General features: G+C 37.2%; 1 protein-coding gene across 7 annotated transcripts in view; it reads right to left on the bottom strand.

Annotated features, from left to right (window-relative positions):
* The window catches only part of EYA4 (EYA transcriptional coactivator and phosphatase 4), a 140334-nt gene that overhangs the window by 63916 nt on the left and 55206 nt on the right, over positions 1–21212 (bottom strand). For all 7 annotated transcript variants that reach the window (XM_064413226.1, XM_064413223.1, XM_064413227.1 and 4 more), the window contains exon 3: positions 1680–1729. In XM_064413226.1, coding sequence (XP_064269296.1) covers positions 1680–1729 — 50 coding nt within the window. The remainder of the gene's footprint in view (positions 1–1679; positions 1730–21212) is intronic.

Raw genomic sequence — 21212 nt, 5'->3', positions numbered from 1 at the left:
AAAAATCCCACTTCAGGCCGTACACACAGCATGGCATATGCTCAGGCTTGGAACAGGAATTTTAGTTCTATCTGATATAACCTCCAACTGAGGCTGAAAAGCTCAAAATGAAAAGTGTTTCTGTTTGAAAATGCACTTCAAGAAATGAAACTGCTTGATTAACTATTTGTAGCATGGATTCTCTTGCACATTCAGGAGAAAAAAAAATAATTATCTTAGTCCTCAGACACAGCACAAAGAATTTAACTATAGCCTGTAAGAAATTTCCTGATGTGCAGAGATAGTAACAGTACATTGCATTCTGGGTCCTCAGGTTTGTTGCAGTTTGTTTTCATCACCCTTTGATGAAATTACATCAGACTGGAATTAATGGATTTTAAAGGCTTGAATTACAATAGTCTCATTTGGGCAACCACGACACTTAAAACTACACACTTGTATATGAGGGTTATGCTACACTGAGATTCTCCATGGTGTCAAAACACTCAGAAAGAACTTGACCTTTACAATAAATTTCAATCCAAAGCAGCAGCATAGCAAATAAGTCTTTCATTTAGAAGTTGTGAGTACTGAAGGGCAAAGCAGTTTCCACTGAAGTCCAGGTCAAAACTGCTACTGACTACACTGAAAGCATACTTGGACATTGAACTATCTCTTCCCTTTTCTGTTCTAACCAAACTAAATGAAAATACATATTAATAACAGACATGAGCTAATCAAAGAAATTCAGATGGTGCACAGTGCAGCTCAAGGCACAGGTACTACAATGGCTTTGGATGCTGCAGATGACCCCCAGAGGATCCTGCTGCAATAATTAAGGAACATAGTTAAAATATAGGTAAGGATAGGTTTGGGGGGCAAACCTTGAATTATTTAACTTTTCTGAGTTTTAGTGACAATTTTAGTGAAATGTCAGGTTTATTTTGTGACTCTCCCCTCACAATGAAAGCTTCTGAGCTTTTATGACACTGGAATAGTCTTCTATAGAGAAGCAAGACAAAGACAAGGAGTACTCACTAAATATTGAAGAAAACTATTCACCAGTTTACTAACGATCAGGAAGATGCACATCTAAAACAGTTACTACTTCACTTGCTCAAAATCATCCATATACATACATGCATGTGCAAAACATGGAAGTTAAATCTGTTTCCTTTTTCCCATGTACATGATATTAGAAATGCCTGTGCTGGAAAGGAATGTATGGCTTCTTTCCAGCTTATGAACACAGCATGTTTTTCACATGTGAAAACAAAATGAAGTTTTGGTAAGGGCAAATTTTCCCAAATAAATAATTAGTTTTCCACACTTGAAGTAAACTATATTTTCAATAAATTTCAAGACTCAGATATGCAGAAAAGGGATAACTGAAGAAAGTGAGAGCTGATCACACAGATTTCCCTACACTATTTAATAGCTGGGATTTTTTTTTAATTGAATGTGACCATTCAGTGATATGCCATCATCTACACTCAACATCCCAGACTCTAGGCTGCATCTTTCACAGGGAAAAGGGAAAAATCCCCTTTCTAGAGTGAAAACCATTACAATTGATCCAACCACTTGTTCTTTGCAAAATGCAACTCTGGGGCTCTGATGTTACAAATCCACGGCACAGCTCGGCCTCGCTCTCCACCACCGCACCGCAGTCAGTCGGCGTCGGCCCTCCAGCACCATACCTGGGATTCTGCGGCTCTGAACCATCGGACTCCGGACACGGCTTCTTCACCTGCAGGAGCAAAGCACTGCTGGTTACTCTCACTTGAAACACAACTTCCTCTTGCTCCCCCCCATCACAACAGAACTTAAAGCAGATCCTGCTCTGCTCACTGGGATCTCTATAAAATATTTCCCGCACTTTACAGCAGCGGTTTGCTGTACTAAACAGTGTGTTTCATTATTATCCCATGAACAGCTGCCAACTGCACTTCCCCAGGCTCCATTAGTGGGTTAAATGTTCAGCTAAAATAGCTTGGGGAGTAGTCTTAACTAGGAACAAAGAAACCAAAGAACCAGGTTCCCCACTTTGAAATGAGAAAGCCATACTGTTCTCAGCTTGGCCAAGAAATGTTTCCCCAATTGATACTGCTTCTGTTTCCTGCTAAAGCTCAAAATAATAAACACCAGGTTCTGGGGCAAAGCGCACCATTAGTTAAATAATTCATATGGTATTTTTAATTTTGTGAATCTGCTAACTGTATGTTAACTATATTTTCCTATTGCACCAATGAATACATGCACTGTTTTCACTCATAATTGCAAGACGTAAGTACATAAAAGGAATTTTAGCTTCCAACTTGATCTCTGCAATACACTGCTGTAGGCTGATTGGAGGTGATAAAATCCATCACTGTCAAAAAAAAAATTAGAAAACTGTTCTCTTGCAGACTAGGTATCTCCTTGGGATCTTCATGATTTCCAGCAAAAGTTTAATTGTACCTTCTGGTAATCTAAATTACTTGCATTTTCAGCAGAGGAAAAAACATTTTGCTCGCTAGCTTTCTAATGCAAAATCCAGGGCTCTGTGGGAGGTTTCGAAGTTCCAGTTTTAAATCCACCTAGAAATATCACTCACTGAGGCTCGCTTGGTGTGAGAGACACAATTAAAAAAAACCATTCCCTTTACAAACAGCAAGTTCAATGACAACTTTCAGGATACCTTGCATCAAGAAACTCTTCTTTTTTGCTACTTTAAACGTATTTCAGAGGGGAAAAAAAGTGACTTTGACTCACTTCTATTGAAGTTATTGACAAATGGCAAAACACTCACCAGGCCCAACAGAAAAAAGGATTTGACTAATGGTAAATATTATATAGATATATAAGTTCGCTCAGCTGAATACCACGGAAAATCACTCATAGAGATGAGCCACTCACAGAGCATGAGACACAGTCAGGGCTCACACAAACCCAAACCTGACAGGCAGTATTTCATAAACATTTAGGTGCAAACATCATTGCTATAGTTTTGTGCTAACCCATTGTCATTAAAGTAGCATAACATCTGAAATACAGTAAAATACTTCAGATTTATAAGCATATGACCATCTGCCATGAAAAATGCCTTCAGTGTGCATTATATACAAACATGAGAAATAGTAATTCAGATTATTGTACTGTCTCCTGAGTGTGTCAGTGTCAGAGAGAACTGTTCAAAAAATATATTCAAAATCATTTAAAGACACTGAAATTACAACAGTCTCTCCTTGACAGGATGTGTTTAAATTCAGGAGCAGTTTGTCTCAACTGAGTTATAGAGATTTGACCAGAAAGGTAATATTTTCATTTTGCATATAAAATATAATTTAAAATGACTGAAAACATAATGTATTGAGAGCTATAAAATACAATAACATAAGTAAAATTAATTAGAAAAGTAAGTATATGCCTAGTAGCTATATAGTATAAACCCTAGTAGATCTTCTTTTTCCATGTCCCTTTACCATACTCTCACTTCTACCATATTTTTGTTATCTCCTTGCTCTTAAATTTACTGGCATTTAGACATTCCTTTCCAATTTCTTTTCTATTCTGTGGTTGCCACCAGTAGCACTGTCTCTCACATATGCACTGGGGCTCAGATCTCACTCCCCAGGTCTGCGAAGTTCAACCACTGACGTTAATCAGCTGCTGGAGAGTCTGTCACCCAGATATCCCAACACCTGGATTTTTCAAAGTGACAGCATGTCTTGTGGTGGGCAACTACCACAGAAGCCCAAAGATAGTTCCATCACACATTAACATAATCTGAGCACTTTTAATATGAAGAATATATTAAGACCCCTAGTTTTCGTGGGCAGGGATGATACAGTAATTGGATACTCACAGATGAGTTTTCCTACCATAGCTCACACGACTACTGCATTTTGTTTTGACCAACATTACAAAGCAATCTAAATATCTGAAAAATTATGCTTTATCCATATAAATTAACATTAAACATTTAAAAAAAAAGAACCAAAAAATTACCACCAAAAAACCTGAACTGATAAATGTTGATAAAAGTTGAAAGGTCATAGCAGAAAAGCCACTGAGCAATTGTATCAAAAATACTCACTTCCTGTGTGATGCAATAAACTAGGGAAGAAAAAAAAAAGACTATTTCTTATTTAAGAATATTGCAATGAAAGCAAAATGCTTAAAAAGTGAGAGTACTTCAGGTTTGTTGCTTGGCACATAGATGATGAAGTTTATCTATGATCATTATCTGAAGAAATGTGCAGAAGCATAGAGTATAGATTTGGCTTGTCCTCTGAGACTAAATGTAAACTTCATTGTATATCTTTAGGGTCCCTCTTTGAGAGAAAATATTTAATAAATAAAAATGTTATTTCTTAAAGGACGAACAGGCATGGGATTTTCTTTCAAGTGGCCATATGGAACGAACACCATTTCTCTTCAAGGCTACTCAAGTAGCAAAACAAATTCTGTTATTCATAAAATTATGCCACCCTTGAAGGTGAACAGAAAATCACTGTGAAAATGTCTGATCAAAGACTAAATATTGTTTCCTTTGTCTTCAGCTGCACTGTTTTACCTCTTAATCTGCCTTGCTGACTGTTTTCAAAATAATTAACTTTCACTAACACCACATTTATTTACATTCTCATGTGTTAAATGCTATAAAAAGAACCTTTTTCTTTACTCCTGCTCTGTTTTCCTTTCCCTCTCTCTGTTTACACAGGTTTTCTCACCGTTTTAGTTAAATGCATGTTGAGAATAATTCACAAGAGTAAGATTCCAGTTTTAGTTTGAATTCTGTTGAACTGTACTGAACTTTCCTACTCTGGTTGCCTGCTACAAATTGTTTGTAAAGTTTCAGCTAAAAACCTTCAAATACAAATATTTGTGAGAACAGACTGCCGTCTTCATGTTTTGAATGTCACGTCATTATGCTGCTGATTTGCTTCAGCTCCTGAAAGTTGGAGGCAAAATTCCAAAATTGAAAGGGGAGGGGGAGAATTACCAATACCCAGGAATTATAATTTCTGTAAAATGGTGTCCACATTTATTTCAGTTTGTAAGATTCTAAAAGGCCTGTTGTCACTCCTGTTGGCGAGCTCCTGTTGCAGTGTGGCTCCTGAATTTCTGAAGACCCTATCTGCATTGAATTTCCATCTCAAAGATGCTGGTGCTGAACAAGCCTCAGGATTACTTCTGAGTGCCTGGAGAACCCCACGCCATCAGGAAATTTGACACTATCAAAACTGTCCCTCTTAGTCTGTTCCATCTCCCACTGTGCAGTGCCCTGGGTACAGGGTACCCAGGCAGTACCCTGAAAGTTAAAAAAAACCACAACCCTGTAGAGTCAAATGAAGGGAGGAAAAAGAGAGAAAAAAAGAACAGGGAGAAGGAACAGAAATCAGGGCACAAAAGAAGAATGGGCTCTCCATGGTGGCAAAACTAGAGGAGAGCAGAAGCCAAATGCAAAAAATGTGACAGAGGCAGGGGTATGATGTGGACAGAAGAAGAATACTGGGACTGGCTGAGATGGAACACCACAGTTTGCTGTCCTCTCTTCTAGATTTGGCACTAACACCACAAACATAACCTTAAGCACTCATCAGATACCTGTGAAACTCATTACAAAAGTCATTAGTGACCAGTCTGAGCAGTGGACTAGTTCTGCTACTCCAACGGTACAGAAGACCTAATTAATGATCCAAGCTTATTTTCCAAGGGAAAATATACCTTGAACTTATAAGATTGTGTACAAATGTTACTTTTATGTAGAAAAATGAAAGTCCTATTTGGCTTAAACTTTTATTTAAAATAATCAAAGTTTTATACAATTTCTACCTTCACCTGTTCAAATATGAACACTGTTAAAAGTGTCTGATAATTTGAGATCACTGTGAAAAAGATATGCATTTATTAGGCAGCAAAGAACTGAAATAAAGATATATGATAAATATTTACATGATAAAGGATTTTATATTAATTGGGCTTTGGATTCTTCATGTTTAACAAAGATACAGTGAGGAACATTAAAAGAAAAATATAACTATGCATTACTGGAAAAAAAGACACCCCCTGGAAAGCCTAGGATGTCAGGTAATAAGATCTGCACCATAATGTGCAAGAAGCTGAATTTCCACAGGCCATATTAATTCTGGCATTTCCTTGCTTCTGATGTTTTTCTTTGCAACATTAACATCTTTTAACACGATTTTATTGGACCCCATTACACTAAATGTTAAACCATGAAATGGTCCTGCTCTGTGAGGTGTTCTCACACACACACACACACTGGTGGTATTAAACTCGTAATGCAACACAGGTGAGAAATCCCTTCTAACACTTACAGCTGAAAAATCTTGCCACATCAGCACTAAATTATTCTGGCAATGAATCTGCTGAGTTCCCTCATCTACTGCACCAATTACGGCCTTGAGATCCATCCTAAATCAGTAGGGTTGCAACAGGGCTGAGTAGAACCTGTGATGCTTTGGGTCTGGAGGAAGCAGCTATGCATGGTGGTGCTGTGGAGGCTCTAACATCAAGGAGACAAGAATGAAGAAAGAAAAGCACTTTTTGCAGACACAAGGACAACCTCAAATCACATCTTTGTGCTTCCTCAGGCTGTGTGATTGCTCTGGAATATGGGCAGAGCAAGTGCACTTCGACTGCCTGGATGTCTCCCTGCAGCAAATTGCTCTGGAGGAAGCTGACCCATCTCTGCTCGCTGCTCAGGGAAGGGACTATGTCTGTAGAACAACTCCAGGAGAGGATGGCACAGGCAGGGGAACTTGATGGAAATAACAGGTAGAAGAATATGACTAAGGATATCAGTGACACTGCAATGAGTATGAATAGCACAGAAAAGTATTTCTCCTCAAATGTTTTTTACATGCTCACTTAGATAGTGTTTACATGGAGTTTTATAACAGTCTTGACAACAAAAAAACCTTACTGGAGACTGTCTTTACAATGCCTTTGTACACATCTTTGCTAAAGATTTCCTCTGCTGTCATTGATACCACAAAAAAAATAATGTCATTTACTTGACCAACAAAAACAGGGCAAGGGTTTGCTTACAGATACAGTGCTGGGATTGAGTCACAAATCGTAGCCATGCAGAAAATATATGTGCTTTTGATTTAATTAAAAAACCCCACAACAGAACAACAAATATTCTTGAAAGTGAAGCAGTTTTTTGAAGACTGAATTCAAATAATACTCCAATTATGTATGTCCTGTGAAGACAAAATCTCAGTGAAGCTTCTGCAAAATCAAACATATGCTGGGTAGACCTAGAGAAACATATGAAAAGAATACTAAATAATCCCAAATTCTGAAATTATTTTTTCACAGTAATTCACTATTCTGCCACATTTACATAACTCTCATAAGTATATTACTCACTTAAATCTAGTGACAATAATAACATTATATAAAGTTTGTATTAAAATACAATATTAAATGAAATTAAAATGTATGTGAAAATGTAAGACGACACTTTTGTGCACAAGCAAATTTTAATTACATTTCTGATGTAGTTAAAACCCCAAACACCGATGTTACTGTTGAGTGAAAGAACTTGAAGCAATAGAAAATTGATTTTTCCCCCTATTTTTCACAGTGCAAAGACTGTACATAGCTGTATTTTATCTGAATCACACCATGAATTTGTCATATTTCAGCAGATCTGAAAACAAAAGTTCTGATTGTAATGGAAGAATAAGTAAAAATATGCTACATAAATTGTTCTAAAATTCACTGTTTAAGGAGTTTTTTGGTTGTTGGTTTGGTTTTTCTTAATAAAAGTCTACATGAGCTAGTTCCCGAGTGGAAACAACATGTCTGCTCACCACCTAAACCAGCTATTCAGGGTCTCTTCTATTTTCTTAGTAATGAAATCACTATGCCATCAACTACAATTGAAAACTCTAATCAAAACAAAATTGAGGTTTGAATACACTTTTTTGAAAATGAAAGTAAAGTGCAAATTATTTAAAAGTTTTGAGTATTAAAGCAGACTGCTGATGCTGACTTTTGCATTTTATGTAGCACAGCAGAGGAGACTTCATATTCAAAGACATCAGATATGTTTCTATGCCTCTAAGGGGTGAGAGCAAGGGATGGGAACAAGGGAAGTCACTGCTGTTCCACCATCACTTCTGTTTTCCATGCAAACCTTTCCTGAGATAGATTTGTTCTTGATGAAATGCATCATGAAGTTACAGTAGTAACTCTGGTCAGATCCACTAGAAGATGTACACCTAACTCTCAAGGAAAACTAATCCAGAAGGGATATATTTAGTATTAAATAACTACAGTTCAGGCATCTAAATTGGTCCAGGCTTGTCACATAAGGCTTCCTTTAGATCTAACAGAAAGATACAGATGCATTTTACTGGACCTAGAGTAGTCATCCACTTCAGGCAGAGGGGAATTACACCCAATTAAATGTGACTAATGGCTTCTACTCTCCAGTTACCTGCTGAAACGCAGGTAGTGGGGAAACACTGAGGAAATGGAATGGTGCTGTAAAAGAGAGAGGGGCAAAGCCTGTGTGCCTCATGACATCCTCCATGAAATCTTCTTTGTTGGCAACACTGATTTTAAAACAGAGAGGGATGGCTCCCATGGAAGTCACATGTTTTAGAGCCTCAGCTTCTTTGAACCAGTCACTGAACTAGTAATTTTAAGAAGAAGCTATGTCTTAAAAACCATACAATAATCTTAAATACTTCCACTTCTTGAGATGACAATCTTCATGACTCTCAAAATGTTTTGGATTTTCTGTACAAATTGCTGCTGAGAACAGTGTGGACAAACCAGGAACCAGTCCATAGACAGCCCAAAGAGCTGCAAAGAGGCACTGCATTTCATTTAGGTCTTATTTCACCAGGCTGGAATGATGAGCAGTGATACACTAGAGCTCTTGCTGGTGTGCATATTACATACACATTGAAGTTAATGGGAATTTAATCAATCCAGGTAAATACCTTTTTCATATTTCCAATGAGACTATAACGATCACTTCTTTTGGGCATGCTGCACAGTCTTACCATTGACACAAGCCTTTGTAAAACGTAAGTCAGAAAGCTTTGTATAAGTAAAACATGAAACTCCGTTTCTATTGAGAAGTTTTAGAGAATGAAGGTATCATTAAGGTGACATGATTGATAAAATCTGAGAAAACTTTAACTCTTCAATTTTCTTACTCATATGCTATCATTGGGGACTAAACATTCCTTCCTTGGTAATTTCTTGCTAGTGGAAAGGTTTCCTATGTGTTTGTTTTTGCAACATGACTAATGGGTTCAAACAGTTCAGAGCTCTAAGCGTTTTTAAAATCTTTTATACCTGCAAACATTTTTAAAACACATTTTAAACTGCCTTTGGCACAAGTGCACTAAAAATATCAGAGGGTGTAACAGTCAAGTCATAATTTAAGCGACTGGAACCTGTAAAGTACTAACTTGTACATTTTGAAAAGCATTTATGCATGCACTGTGGGAAAAATTGGCATTCTCTTTTTCTTTTTGTTTGTTTGTGTACAATGAAAGAAGGAAATTCACCTTCCCCTAACTGGTGGGTCAGGCAGGGCAAATGCCATACTACAATGGCACTTTTTGTTTCAGCCTGAGTTACCTAATAGCTCAGAGCTCACAGAATGCTTTTCACTGCAGCTGGGAGGGTGGGCCTGGCAGAGAAAAGAGAGAAGAGAAGAGAAGAGAAGAGAAGAGAAGAGAAGAGAAGAGAAGAGAAGAGAAGAGAAGAGAAGAGAAGAGAAGAGAAGAGAAGAGAAGAGAAGAGAAGAGAAGAGAAGAGAAGAGAAGAGAAGAGAAGAGAAGAGAAGAGAAGAGAAGAGAAGAGAAGAGAAGAGAAGAGAAGAGAAGAGAAGAGAGAAGAGAGAAGAGGAATTAGTTCCCCATTCCAATCTTCCAAAGGCCAAGGTTTGGAAACTCCACCAGCATGGAGCTCATTTATCAACAAATTCACAAATTCAGATTTGGGAAAAAATACTAATGCACTAACTCTGGTTTTCTCTCATTCTCTTTTCTTTCTCTCACATTATTTTCCTAGCTCTCTCCCTCCCTCCTACCCCCAGAATCTCTTAAAAAATTCCCACACCAACCTAAATACAAACCTTTGGCTTTTTTTTTTTTTTTTGACTTTTCATGTCAGCACTATATCTCAGTGAAGCTGAATCTGCAAGTATACCCTTGGTGTCTTCCTGGTGTCTTCCTGGTATCTCCAAACTGGCAATCAGCTAGAAGATACCATTCCTAATCTAGACATGGAAAATGCTTACTGCTTTCACTTCAGTTATGTTCACATGATGTCCTCCAGTTTTGTTGCAACCGCAGCATTTTTTTTAAGTGTTTGCTTTTTAAATATTAGCATTCCCAAATACCATTGATCTCTGCTCAGGCAAAAAACCCCCAACATACTGAAATGCAGGAAAACAGTTATGCTGTGCAATGCTTTCTAGATTTCACCTTGTGATTCCTCAGCTCCACAGATTATTGTAATCAAGCTAGGTATATCAAAGCTGCTTTGGAGGTATCATTTAATATTCAAAGGAATACCAAGTCATCTCCTGCTATATGCATAAAATTCAGAACTTCCTCGGAAAACCTGAACTTATTTTCTTTCCTCCTGCTTTTCAAAACCAACCAGGGCCAACAAATGCAAAGAAAAAAAGAGTAAACTTTGAAGCTGAAATTTAAAGCAGTGAAAGTCAGGAAGTTCAAAAGTTAATGCTCCTATGGCTGTGTTAACTTGGCCATGTTGCAAATAGATCATGCAAATACTTCAAGCTATTTTGTTAAAGGCCTATAGTACTGTGCCATAAAGCATAATAAAACATGCTGTTTTCTTTTCATGTGGAAACCAACTTGTATGAGGAACAGTACAGTATATTTCTACTGCTAATGCTGACTTTGCCACCACAAGTCAAGTATGTCTGCCTCAAGGCGCTTTTCTGTTCTGACAATGCTGGTGTCCCATTGGAATCCAGCTTCCCCTTAGTTCACCCAAGAGCTTACATACTGACCCCCGCAGAAACAAAGGACAACTTCTCTCCTGACTCGTTTGCCTCATCACAAAGTAATCTGTCTTTCCCCTTGAGATCAAAGAACACTTGTCACAATTTTTTCATCCCTCACTTACATGAAATTTAGACAAATGGCCTTGTCGATCATTTCCTTTCTGTACTTCACTATCCTGGTTTTTACCAAGGAGCATATTGATACCCCAATGCAGTAAACAAGATGATCTCACATCTCTCAAATCACCACTAAGATGATTAAATACATATATGTAAAATATTCTGATTTAGCAAAGAATTTATTTTACTCTCTTTGTACTCTTTTGTTTGTCTTCTGTGTTTTTAATATACATATTGCAATGTGCTAAGGTTAAAGGAGATCAGCCCTCAGAAAATGTGCCTTATTCTTGGTCAAATATGCTATGTTTTTTAGCTGCATTGAGAGCAGCTAACCCACCAACCCTGGGTCAATTTTAAGTAAGCGACGTCTGAAAAACCATCAGTTGCACTATTCTCTCTGTCTTGGAGAAGCATACTCATCAGCTGCATTCTTCATCCCAGAACTAAAGGGACTTTAAAGGATTTAAGGACAAGGATTGTGGTTTTGAACTATATTCAAAAAGCTCAGGAAGAGAAAAACAGCTCTAATGTGTTCACCATACCCTTACTCGATGCGACCTTTGTACTAATTAGTTTTCAAGCACTGAAGTCTTCAGAGAAGTACAACCTGTTTAAGAATGAATGAATACCTGACTCAGATCCTGGTCTGACAGAACGGGATGGAATAGTTTGGGCACACTGAAAGCATTGTATATGGATTCAGCTACATGACAACTTGATTTATTGGCAATCCAAAAGTTCCTAGGTTGAGGTTTGAATTATTCCAGAAAACATGGCAAGCTCTTCCTACAAGCTCTTCCAAGTTTAGCCGCTTGTTCACTGGTGCCAATTTTGCTCAGATACTTTTCAGCCAACTTTTCTTCACTTTTCGTCTTACCCAAGCTGTAGGAGCCAGATGTAATGGTAGGAGACCAGTTATTACCTGCAGTGTCTGCCAGCATAATCCACCCTGTGTGACCTGTCCGTCATACACATGTCATACAAAATTAGAGGTAACGTTGCACAGGTCCTTCAGAAAAGGAGAGAAACTACTGCAGATTTTCAGTACACTTCTCAGTGTGCAGCTAGTAAGAAGAACTCAAGTCACTTTTGTGTTTTTTGGATCCTTCTTCATCTCTCAGGAGAGACAACCATATTCAATTGACAGTGTTGTAAGTGACACAGAGCACCAGAAAGATGAGAAAATTAAACTGAACATTATTCACAGATAATTGACTGACTTCTTCATTATCAAAACGTTGATAATTTTTATCAGTAAAAATACCTGTTATCCACTGTGCTCCTTCACAAACCTGAAAGGCAAGAGCACGTTTATGCTGTGTGTGTGTGCAGAGACCTGAGGATGCAAAGAGGCTCTTTGTGACCAACTGCAATGACTGCAGAGTGACATCGATCCAGCTCTGCCAAATTCTGCATGGCTTCAGCAACAGCAGCCTGAGGTGACGCTGTATTCACTCCTCCAGCAAAAGGCATTCCCCGAGCAGAGGAGTTGTCAGCCTTGGGACAAGCCCACAAAGATTTAAGCTTAGGCCTAAATTGGATCATGGTGGTTTGGCCTGTTACTGTCAGTGCAACAATTCAGATTAATGAAGGTGAGTCTGAATATGCCTTAGTAGGACAGGAGGCTCAATTAATGCCAAGAAGCAACAGGTGGACAGAGCAATAAGACAGGTTGGAAGGAGATGAACAAGGTAATATGAGCAGGTAATATGAACATGATTTTAGCCCAGCACCTGTCTACCTGTTAACAGCTGGCAGAGTCTTGTAGGCATTGTGGAAGACGGGAATTATGTTAAAACAGTACTAAAATAAAATAAAACTGAAAAAAACCTGCCACAAAGCCCCAGCAATAAAAAAGGGTTCTGCTTTTCTGTGGTAGCTTTTCTCCTGGTAGTAGATCAAAGGTATTCAGTTATAAATATCTGACTTTTCCACAGATAATATCTATGAATGATCATAAACAAATAATTTGGCCTATGAAAACAGCCCAAGCTGAAGTCATCAGCTAATTGTACAACACTAGTATTTTTACACAATGCACTGAGGCTATTCCAATTAAAACCACCTGCATTAAGTGTATGCAAATGACTATGCTACAAATAATTTTTAAAATTGTGTTCAAAACTTTTGAAAAAAAAAGTGGAAAGAGAAGGTAATAAGTGCACATCATAGTCTAATTAGAGAATTACCAAGTAAATCCGTACACCAACAGTGAACAGCTGTGCTTTTTCCTAGCTTCATACATTTCTGTTCTCCCACATTACTGAAGCTAATTTGTTTAGAATTTTAGCAACAACTTCAAGCAGCTGTTCTAACAATTGTAAACTACATCAGATAACTAAGAACTTCAGTAATCTATTTCTCTCATAGTAAGGATGCAAAGGATTATTTGTAGTCCAAACTACTTGATGGTGAAAATGAAATAATAAGTTTTTTGTGGTCCAGATATTATCCAACTAGTGAAAAAAGAATTTGTTAGAGGTCAGATAAAAAGACATACAGTGCTGCAGTGTAAGATCTCACAAACACTGGCTATAAACTAAAGACCTATTCACATGCATTTGTATCATCAGGGAGCCAAATTTACTTTGTTTCTGGTTACTTTAATTTTCAGTGCCTTTGGAATACGTCAGTAGACATGTCAGTGAAAGAAAATGCTGCTTGGAAAAGAGTCCCTTTTTTTTCTTCTTTTTTCCCCCTTTTCTTTCCTTTTTTTTAGGGGTATACGGAAAAGAATAATAACTTAGCAAAGGCAAACTACAGATAAAATCCTTTCTAATAAACACATAGGAAAATATACTGCACATACTGTGCACTTTAGTTACAGGTGCTATTAAGCATCACAGAAGCAAACTCCTATGCTATGTAGTGAGACTACTTTTTATGCATATGATTTAGATTTGATTATTCAAATATTAATGAACATTTACAACACAACATTAATTAAAAACCCTGTTAATATTGTAGGGCTAAAATGTCATTCAGGGAAATTAATCATAAAAGGATAAATGATCAATAGTATTTATACCCAAGAACATGCATTTGGTTGTATACTTGTAACAACAACAGCCACAATTAGAAGTTACACTAAGAATATTTGATTTTGTTTTTGTCTCTTGCATTATGCTCTTAGCACTAGTCAGAATAGCTGTATTTACAGCATAAAGTATGTAAATAAGCCTCAAACTATCAGCTAATAATATATTTTTCTTTATTAACCAAGGGGGACAACATCAGAGGCAATACAGCTCTTAAAATACTGCCATAAGAAGGAACCACTTGACAGATCATATTTCAGCTCATATGTAGGCCAATTTTGTCTCTTTTTTCAGGTTTGAAAATTTGACTGGTAATATCTCACTATAGATCTTTAGTATATCTAAAGAGATTTTATTTATTATTATTATTATTATTAATACTGTTATATTAAAATGCATAATTTGAAAATATTTGAAAATATAGTTTAATTTTAAAGGTGTTTTATATACAAAATAGTTGAACTAGTTTTCCAGAAGCAATCAATTAACTTGTCGAGGTTTGTTTTTCCAAATTCATACCATTTTGTTTATATTTGCTGTCCTCCAGTAAATTCTTTAGCCAGCAGGCAATTACTTGGAATAAGGAATTCTTCCAATTTATTTTGGATGGTTTTATATACCCATCTCAAGTATTAAATTAAAAAAAACTCTTTAGTTTAGGAAAATATAACAACCAAGATTCCCTAAACTCTCAAAGCATTCAAAACAAAAATAAAGAGACAGCTTCACAGTGAAGGATGAATTTCACGTACCCAGGGCAATGCCCAGGAGTTACAATAAAGTACAATAAAGAACATTTTTAATGCATCTGCAGCCATTCTTCCCACAAGACTTCGCGCATTCACCCCTACTCCAGACAAGTGAGCAAGTGTCCTTTGTCTCTGGCTCAACATGCCAAATCTCCTGCATCTTTCGACTCTCCTCCCTTCTCTCCTGTCTCCCCGACCTGATCCTAGAATGTTTTGGCCACGAGGTTAAGAAAGATTCCCCCATTTATCACAACCTGCCAAGCACAACAGGGTCACAGTCCCAGCCCCAGCACTATCACTTAGCTAATCCAGCCGCGGCACAGGCACGAAACTTCAAAGATATTTTGCCACGGGCAAAAGTTAGTCCTTATTTGCTTTAAAATCCAAGTATCAATCAGCTTCAGTGGAGCTAACAGTTTGAATGTTCAGAGCAACATGGACATTTGGTTCTTAGCTGTGGCTGTAATTGAATGCAGAGCTCACCTGGGATAGCAGTATAAATACTTCAAGCACAGCAAAAATCTCATAATGGGACAATTCATTTTATCCACGAGAACACCCTTGCTGAAAAGAATTGTTCAATCATTCATGTAAACACACAAAAGCAACTTCTGATGCATGTGTGCAAATAAATACAGATAATACACACAGAATCTCTGTTTATGTTAAATCACTTCAGATTATTTTACCTTCCAAAGGTTTTACTATGAGTTATACCAGATGAGCAAGCAAACTTATGTGATTGTAAAGGTCATTTAATGACTTACAAGTCTTGACTTATGCCTGAAATTAATGTGAAAAACAATTACAGATTTACAATGAGAACAAGCAAAGGACTTTTCTTCAATATCTAGGAAGCAATAATTGATTAACCCTCGGTAAAATAATATATGAATTTTACTATCCTGGGATTCTGGGATTTCTGTTCAACCTAATGCAAACAATACAATAATTAGGCTTTTTAAATCAATCCAGATTCTTCTTCAATGTGTATTGTTAACTGCATCCTCTGGGGCTGAAAAGGGATCCATCTTAAAATCACCTTTTAAAAAAATATTTACCTTTTCTGCAGATATTTACTAATAATTGAATACTATTTAATTATGTATTAATTCAGAGCAATGAATTAATATTGCAAAGAGAAATAAACCACATAGATATTATCTTTCCTGTTAAGCTATTACTGAAATGTATATTATTTATTTTTTCCAGCAATATGATTTAAAATATATTTAATAAAATAAAACATAAAAAGGAAGCAAGTAGCATATTAGTTATAGCATTAAATTCTGCAAACTGCTTACGTAGCTTTTGTACATAAATTTAATACAGCCATGCTCTCCTTTTATTTAAAAATACTGAAACAACATGTTAAAATTTTAATCCCTTGTTAATAACATTTACTAAATAAGTTTCACAATTCAAAGCTTAAAACTGAACAAAGTGCTAATTATTTCCTATATTCTCCCAAAGCAAATGTAAATTTAATAAAATTTATGTATAGCTATTCACAACAGAAAAAAAAGAGATAAAAATGATAGGTAAGCTTGTGAACAAGACAGTATGCAGTGTGGTTTTTCATCTGCTTTTTCTATTTAACAGTATGTTCAGACATTTTCACAAACCACATTCTGTTTAAGAAAATAACCTTGACTTCTAATTTTTGTAACAGATGAATTCGCTTCCTTGTATGTGCACTCTGACACGCATATATATGTTTGTGCGTGATCACACAAACATACAAACATACAGATGTTTTCCAAATCCAAATTCAAGTTCCTTTGCCTGATATTATCCACATTCACACAAGGTTGCTGCTATTTGATTTGCTGTACCATTTAACAAGATATACCTTTGTAAGTCTCAAATTATCTTGGAAAAGTGCTTTGGCAAAAACTATTTTTTAATTTGGGAATTTAAAATATTACTTGGTTTATATACCCTTTTCAAATTTACATTTGATTTACTTTAGAAGAAATTGTAACGGCACAAAAGTTACTGAGACAGCCAAAAGCTGTTTAGCTGAAATGTATTTCAGAAAATAGTGAACAGACCAAGAAAAGAAAGATGTAACTGGATCCTGCTGCTTGCTGCTTACCAGACCACAGGCACAAAATCGAAGAACTTACTGGCTGTAAGAATTTTTATTTTTCTTCCAAAGAGGTTCCCTACCTACTACAGATCCCTGAGGCTGTAAATGCCTGTTTACAGCTGAACCAAACTGCCTTGCTCTTTCTTCCTGGGACTTTGCTTGCCGCTCTAGGACAATAAAGCAGCACTCCCAGAGTGAAGCCCGGCTGAGTTTCCCTGAATGAAACAGACATTTAAGGAGCAGTAATCCCCACGGCAGCTCCCACCGTGGCCCCTGCACTGCTGCTCTCACTGCTGCGCGGACCCCACGGCAGGGAACAGCGTCTGAGTACAACAGCAGTACATGCACATGGGTTCCCTGAAGAAAGCTTTAATCACAATTTATTCACAAAAAAACCCGGCCTGTTCAATTGAAAAGTGCAATTAAAATGATAGATGACATTACACAGACAGCAAACTTTGGAGGAGGTAGGACAGATGCTTTAGTATATTTACACTTCAGCATTATTTGTTCCAAATGCATGTCTAATCAACTTAGAAATTAAACAAATGGATTTGAATTAAGTATTAGGAAAATAAATTTATTTTGTAGTTTAGAGAGAATTAATTTGAATTCAGCTTATGTCTAGACACCTGTCTCAGCCTACTGGCCTTTAAGTGTCTCTTACAAATATGTTATCGAATAACACACCAAGGAACTGCTCACAGATTTGACAAAACGTGATATTTGCAGCACATTATAGAATGACACATTTTATTTCTTACAGTACTTAGCAAGTGGTAAACTGTAGTAAACAAAAGCTGCTCCTGAAAGAGCCTGATGAATCCAGTCCTATGTCCTATCTAAACTCCTGCACTCCAGAGCCATGAAAACCTTGTTCCAAAACCAAGTTCGAAACTCTTACTACAGAAATTAAAATCAAATCTCCTTTTCAGAACAAAATCTGAATGGGAATTAATACTCATTTTATATTTCCCATTTTACCATTAAACAACATTTGCATCAATATTGCAAATTAAAATCCATCATAACCTTACCTTAGCAGTCTCTGAAGAACAGAAACCAATTCCCCAGATATGCAAAGTCAGTTTCCAGAACAAAAAAAAAGAGAGAGAATATCTGTTTCGTTTCACAATAATTAACTTCCACTGCAGAGCAGCTAAGGTGCGTAGGCAGGTTTTCGGGACCAAAAAGCTTTTGCATCAGTCGGCCAGGATTTTTTAAACTCAGGAAAACTGAAGACACTTTGTTCTTCCTTGAACTGTCATGCCGAGCCTAGCACAGTCCAGTTACTTAAGTTAACTAGGAGGAGATCTAGATAGTAAACAAGCTTGGCTCTGTCCAATGGCTTTCCACACCCTCCTGTTTATAGTAAGATGACTTGCATTCAGAGGTCACCCCATCAACAGCTCCTGTCTTTCAGTGGGTATCTAATGTGCTGCATTTATCCCAAGGCCCTTTTAATGAAACCACCTTCCTGGTCCCTGCTCGCCTGCTGTCGCTATGACACATCTGCTCCTTATTGTGCAAAGCCCTATTAAGTGTTAAAATATACAGAAAAGTCATACCTGGGCATATATTCTGCAAGTAATTCAGGTATTTATAAGTGCTTACCTTGTCTGTGAATATTAGCAACAGAAAGACTTTTTAAAGATCAAAGAATTTTGCCAGCAACATTCATCTTGTGAATAAAAGAAATTCAAGAGGAAGGAAGATGGATGTCATTGTTTGATCTGGATTTAAAACTTTTACAAATACTCCCCAGAAGGATAATGCATGTGCCTGTGCCAGATAATATTTACTTGAATATGTTAACATGCTGAAAATAAGAGATGAGGAGTGTCCTCGAGCTCTGCTGTAAAATGATACAGAGCCAAGAAAAACAAGGGTCAAGTGCCAGGACCCCAGTGAAAACACCAAGTCAGTTCTGGACTGAAAGAATACATGGAATTGATGGTTCTTACAAAACACAGTACATCTGCAGCAGTGTAGAGCCTCCTAGCTCTCATTTTTTAGGCATACAAGTGCTACTGGTTACAAGAGGTTTGTGATCCAACTGGCAATTGTTTTCTTTATACAGAACTGCAATCCAAAAGAATAAACCACTTGAAAATTGCCTATCACAACAGATAGATCTAAATTAACTGTATCTTACAATGAGGAAAAGGAAATGGTGTTTAGTATTTTCCTTCAGAAGTCCTACAAAAATAAGAATTTAAAATTTCTACCAGTACTTTTCCTCACTCCTTAGCCATCAGGTAGCATTAGGAATTTCAGTCTTGTTTCAGTGAGGATGTGAAACTGAAGATGGCACTCTCTCCCCATGCAAACACAAGGCTGACTGCTGCTCAGAAATGCTCTCTGAGTGAAAGTTACACCTGTAGCACATTTTCGGCACCATTTTTTGTCACCACGGCAGCATCAAAATGACAGACAGCAGCTTGGCTCTGCTAGAGCTAATAAAACATGATTGATGAACTGGGCTAGAAAGCCATGTCAGTTCAGATTAGGATATTTGTGCCATCATTTGACAGGTTCCACGCTTTATTATTAGAATGGACTGTCAGGACTATAAGGGCCACTAATAAATACATCCATCCAGATTCCCAGATGCCATTTTTTTGTACTTAAACCTACTAATGAAATTTAAATATGAAAGTTTTTTTCATGTGAAATCTCACTCAATTTTTATAAAATACTTGCTCTTAGAAATACAATATACTTCCTTAAACAGGTGTCTGTCAGCTGCTATAATCTCATGCACTGAAATCCAAGTAATCCTCATTTTACTGCATTGTGTGGTATAATGAAGGCCCACCTCTTTGACAATGAAAACCCACTGAAGCATATTTAAAGTACTGGGGAGAACATAATCAGCTTTCAGATGTCGTTTTTGACATTAGCTTTGGCCATAAGCTCATTCTTAACTGCTCAAACAATACATCAGATGTGGAAGGTGGCTAATCAAGATTGGTTGGGGTTTTTGGCATAAAAAGAAAGGAAACAAAGGAAAAAGCTATTGCAGAAAATGCTGCCAAAGAAGACTGAAAGCACCAGGATGTACATGAACAGGGGGCTCCAAGGCTCCAATCCTACTTAATGAATTGCAGAGAACCCTCAGATTAGTGGAGAATCATCACAGTAGCAGGTAAGGAACAACATTTGTCTCTTCCTCTCCCAAGCATCAGGCAGACAAAAACCAGCCTGGGCTTGGACTCCACCAACAGTTAAGGAGCACACCACAACTCTCTCTGCCCTCCTCCGTGTGCGGGAAGTCCTCACTCAGCAGCTTCAATCCAAAGCAGATTGTTTGCCACTCCCTGCCACCATTTCACCTCTGTATTCCTGTCTTCTGTCACACACAAACACCAAGAATGAAAGGACCAAAGAAACAACCACCAGCCTTTCCCCTTTTCCCAGTTACATAAGACAATTTTATTGATTCTCAGGTGGATGCCTGGAGGCAAAGGACAGTCCCACACACTTGTAAAGGTGTTTATCACATAGCGGTGATAAAAAATTTCTATGCCAGAATTTGGTGCACAAACTAGTAGTGTCAAGAGACGACCAGAGAAAATTCTTACATCTACAGCATGTGCTGCTTTGACAGACCGACTGACAAGGAAACCACTGTTCCAACATCCCTGAGATGGATTAACTTCTCCGCAAACTGAGATTCCTAAGGGGGAGATGTTTTTTATTGACACATAAATCAGAAGCTTCTTCATGCTCTTTATTTACAACATCATTCTAAGGACACAAATGTAGCATTTCTTACAAACAAATGTAAGAAGGGAAAACAGCAGACATTAGCAAAGAAAAATTGCAGTCACTTCAGAAAATATGAAAGCATGAAATGTTAAGTATTTTGAATTTCTCAAATAGTTCTCCAACCAAAACTGCTTGGTTCAGAGCCACAGTAGTGAAAATTACTTCTGATATTATTTTCTTCCTGTTCTAAACTTTGTATTAGATTCTGTTGTTCACTGTTGCCTGCAAAACAGAGAACACCAAACCAAAAAGAAAACCACATCAGCAAGTCTTTACATTTTAAGAAATGTCATGAACTGACATTGCCAAGTTGCAAGTGAGTTGCTTTTTTACTATTCCTTCAGATTTCATCATAGGATGTGAAGTACTTCTCAATGTATGTTGCAGCAGTGCATTTTGTTACCATTGAGCAACCTTCTCTAATACATCCTGAGAACCAC

Source organism: Passer domesticus, chromosome 3 (genome assembly GCF_036417665.1).
Source record: "Passer domesticus isolate bPasDom1 chromosome 3, bPasDom1.hap1, whole genome shotgun sequence".
Lineage (NCBI taxonomy): Eukaryota > Metazoa > Chordata > Aves > Passeriformes > Passeridae > Passer > Passer domesticus.
This window is presented reverse-complemented; position numbering and strand designations above follow the sequence as displayed.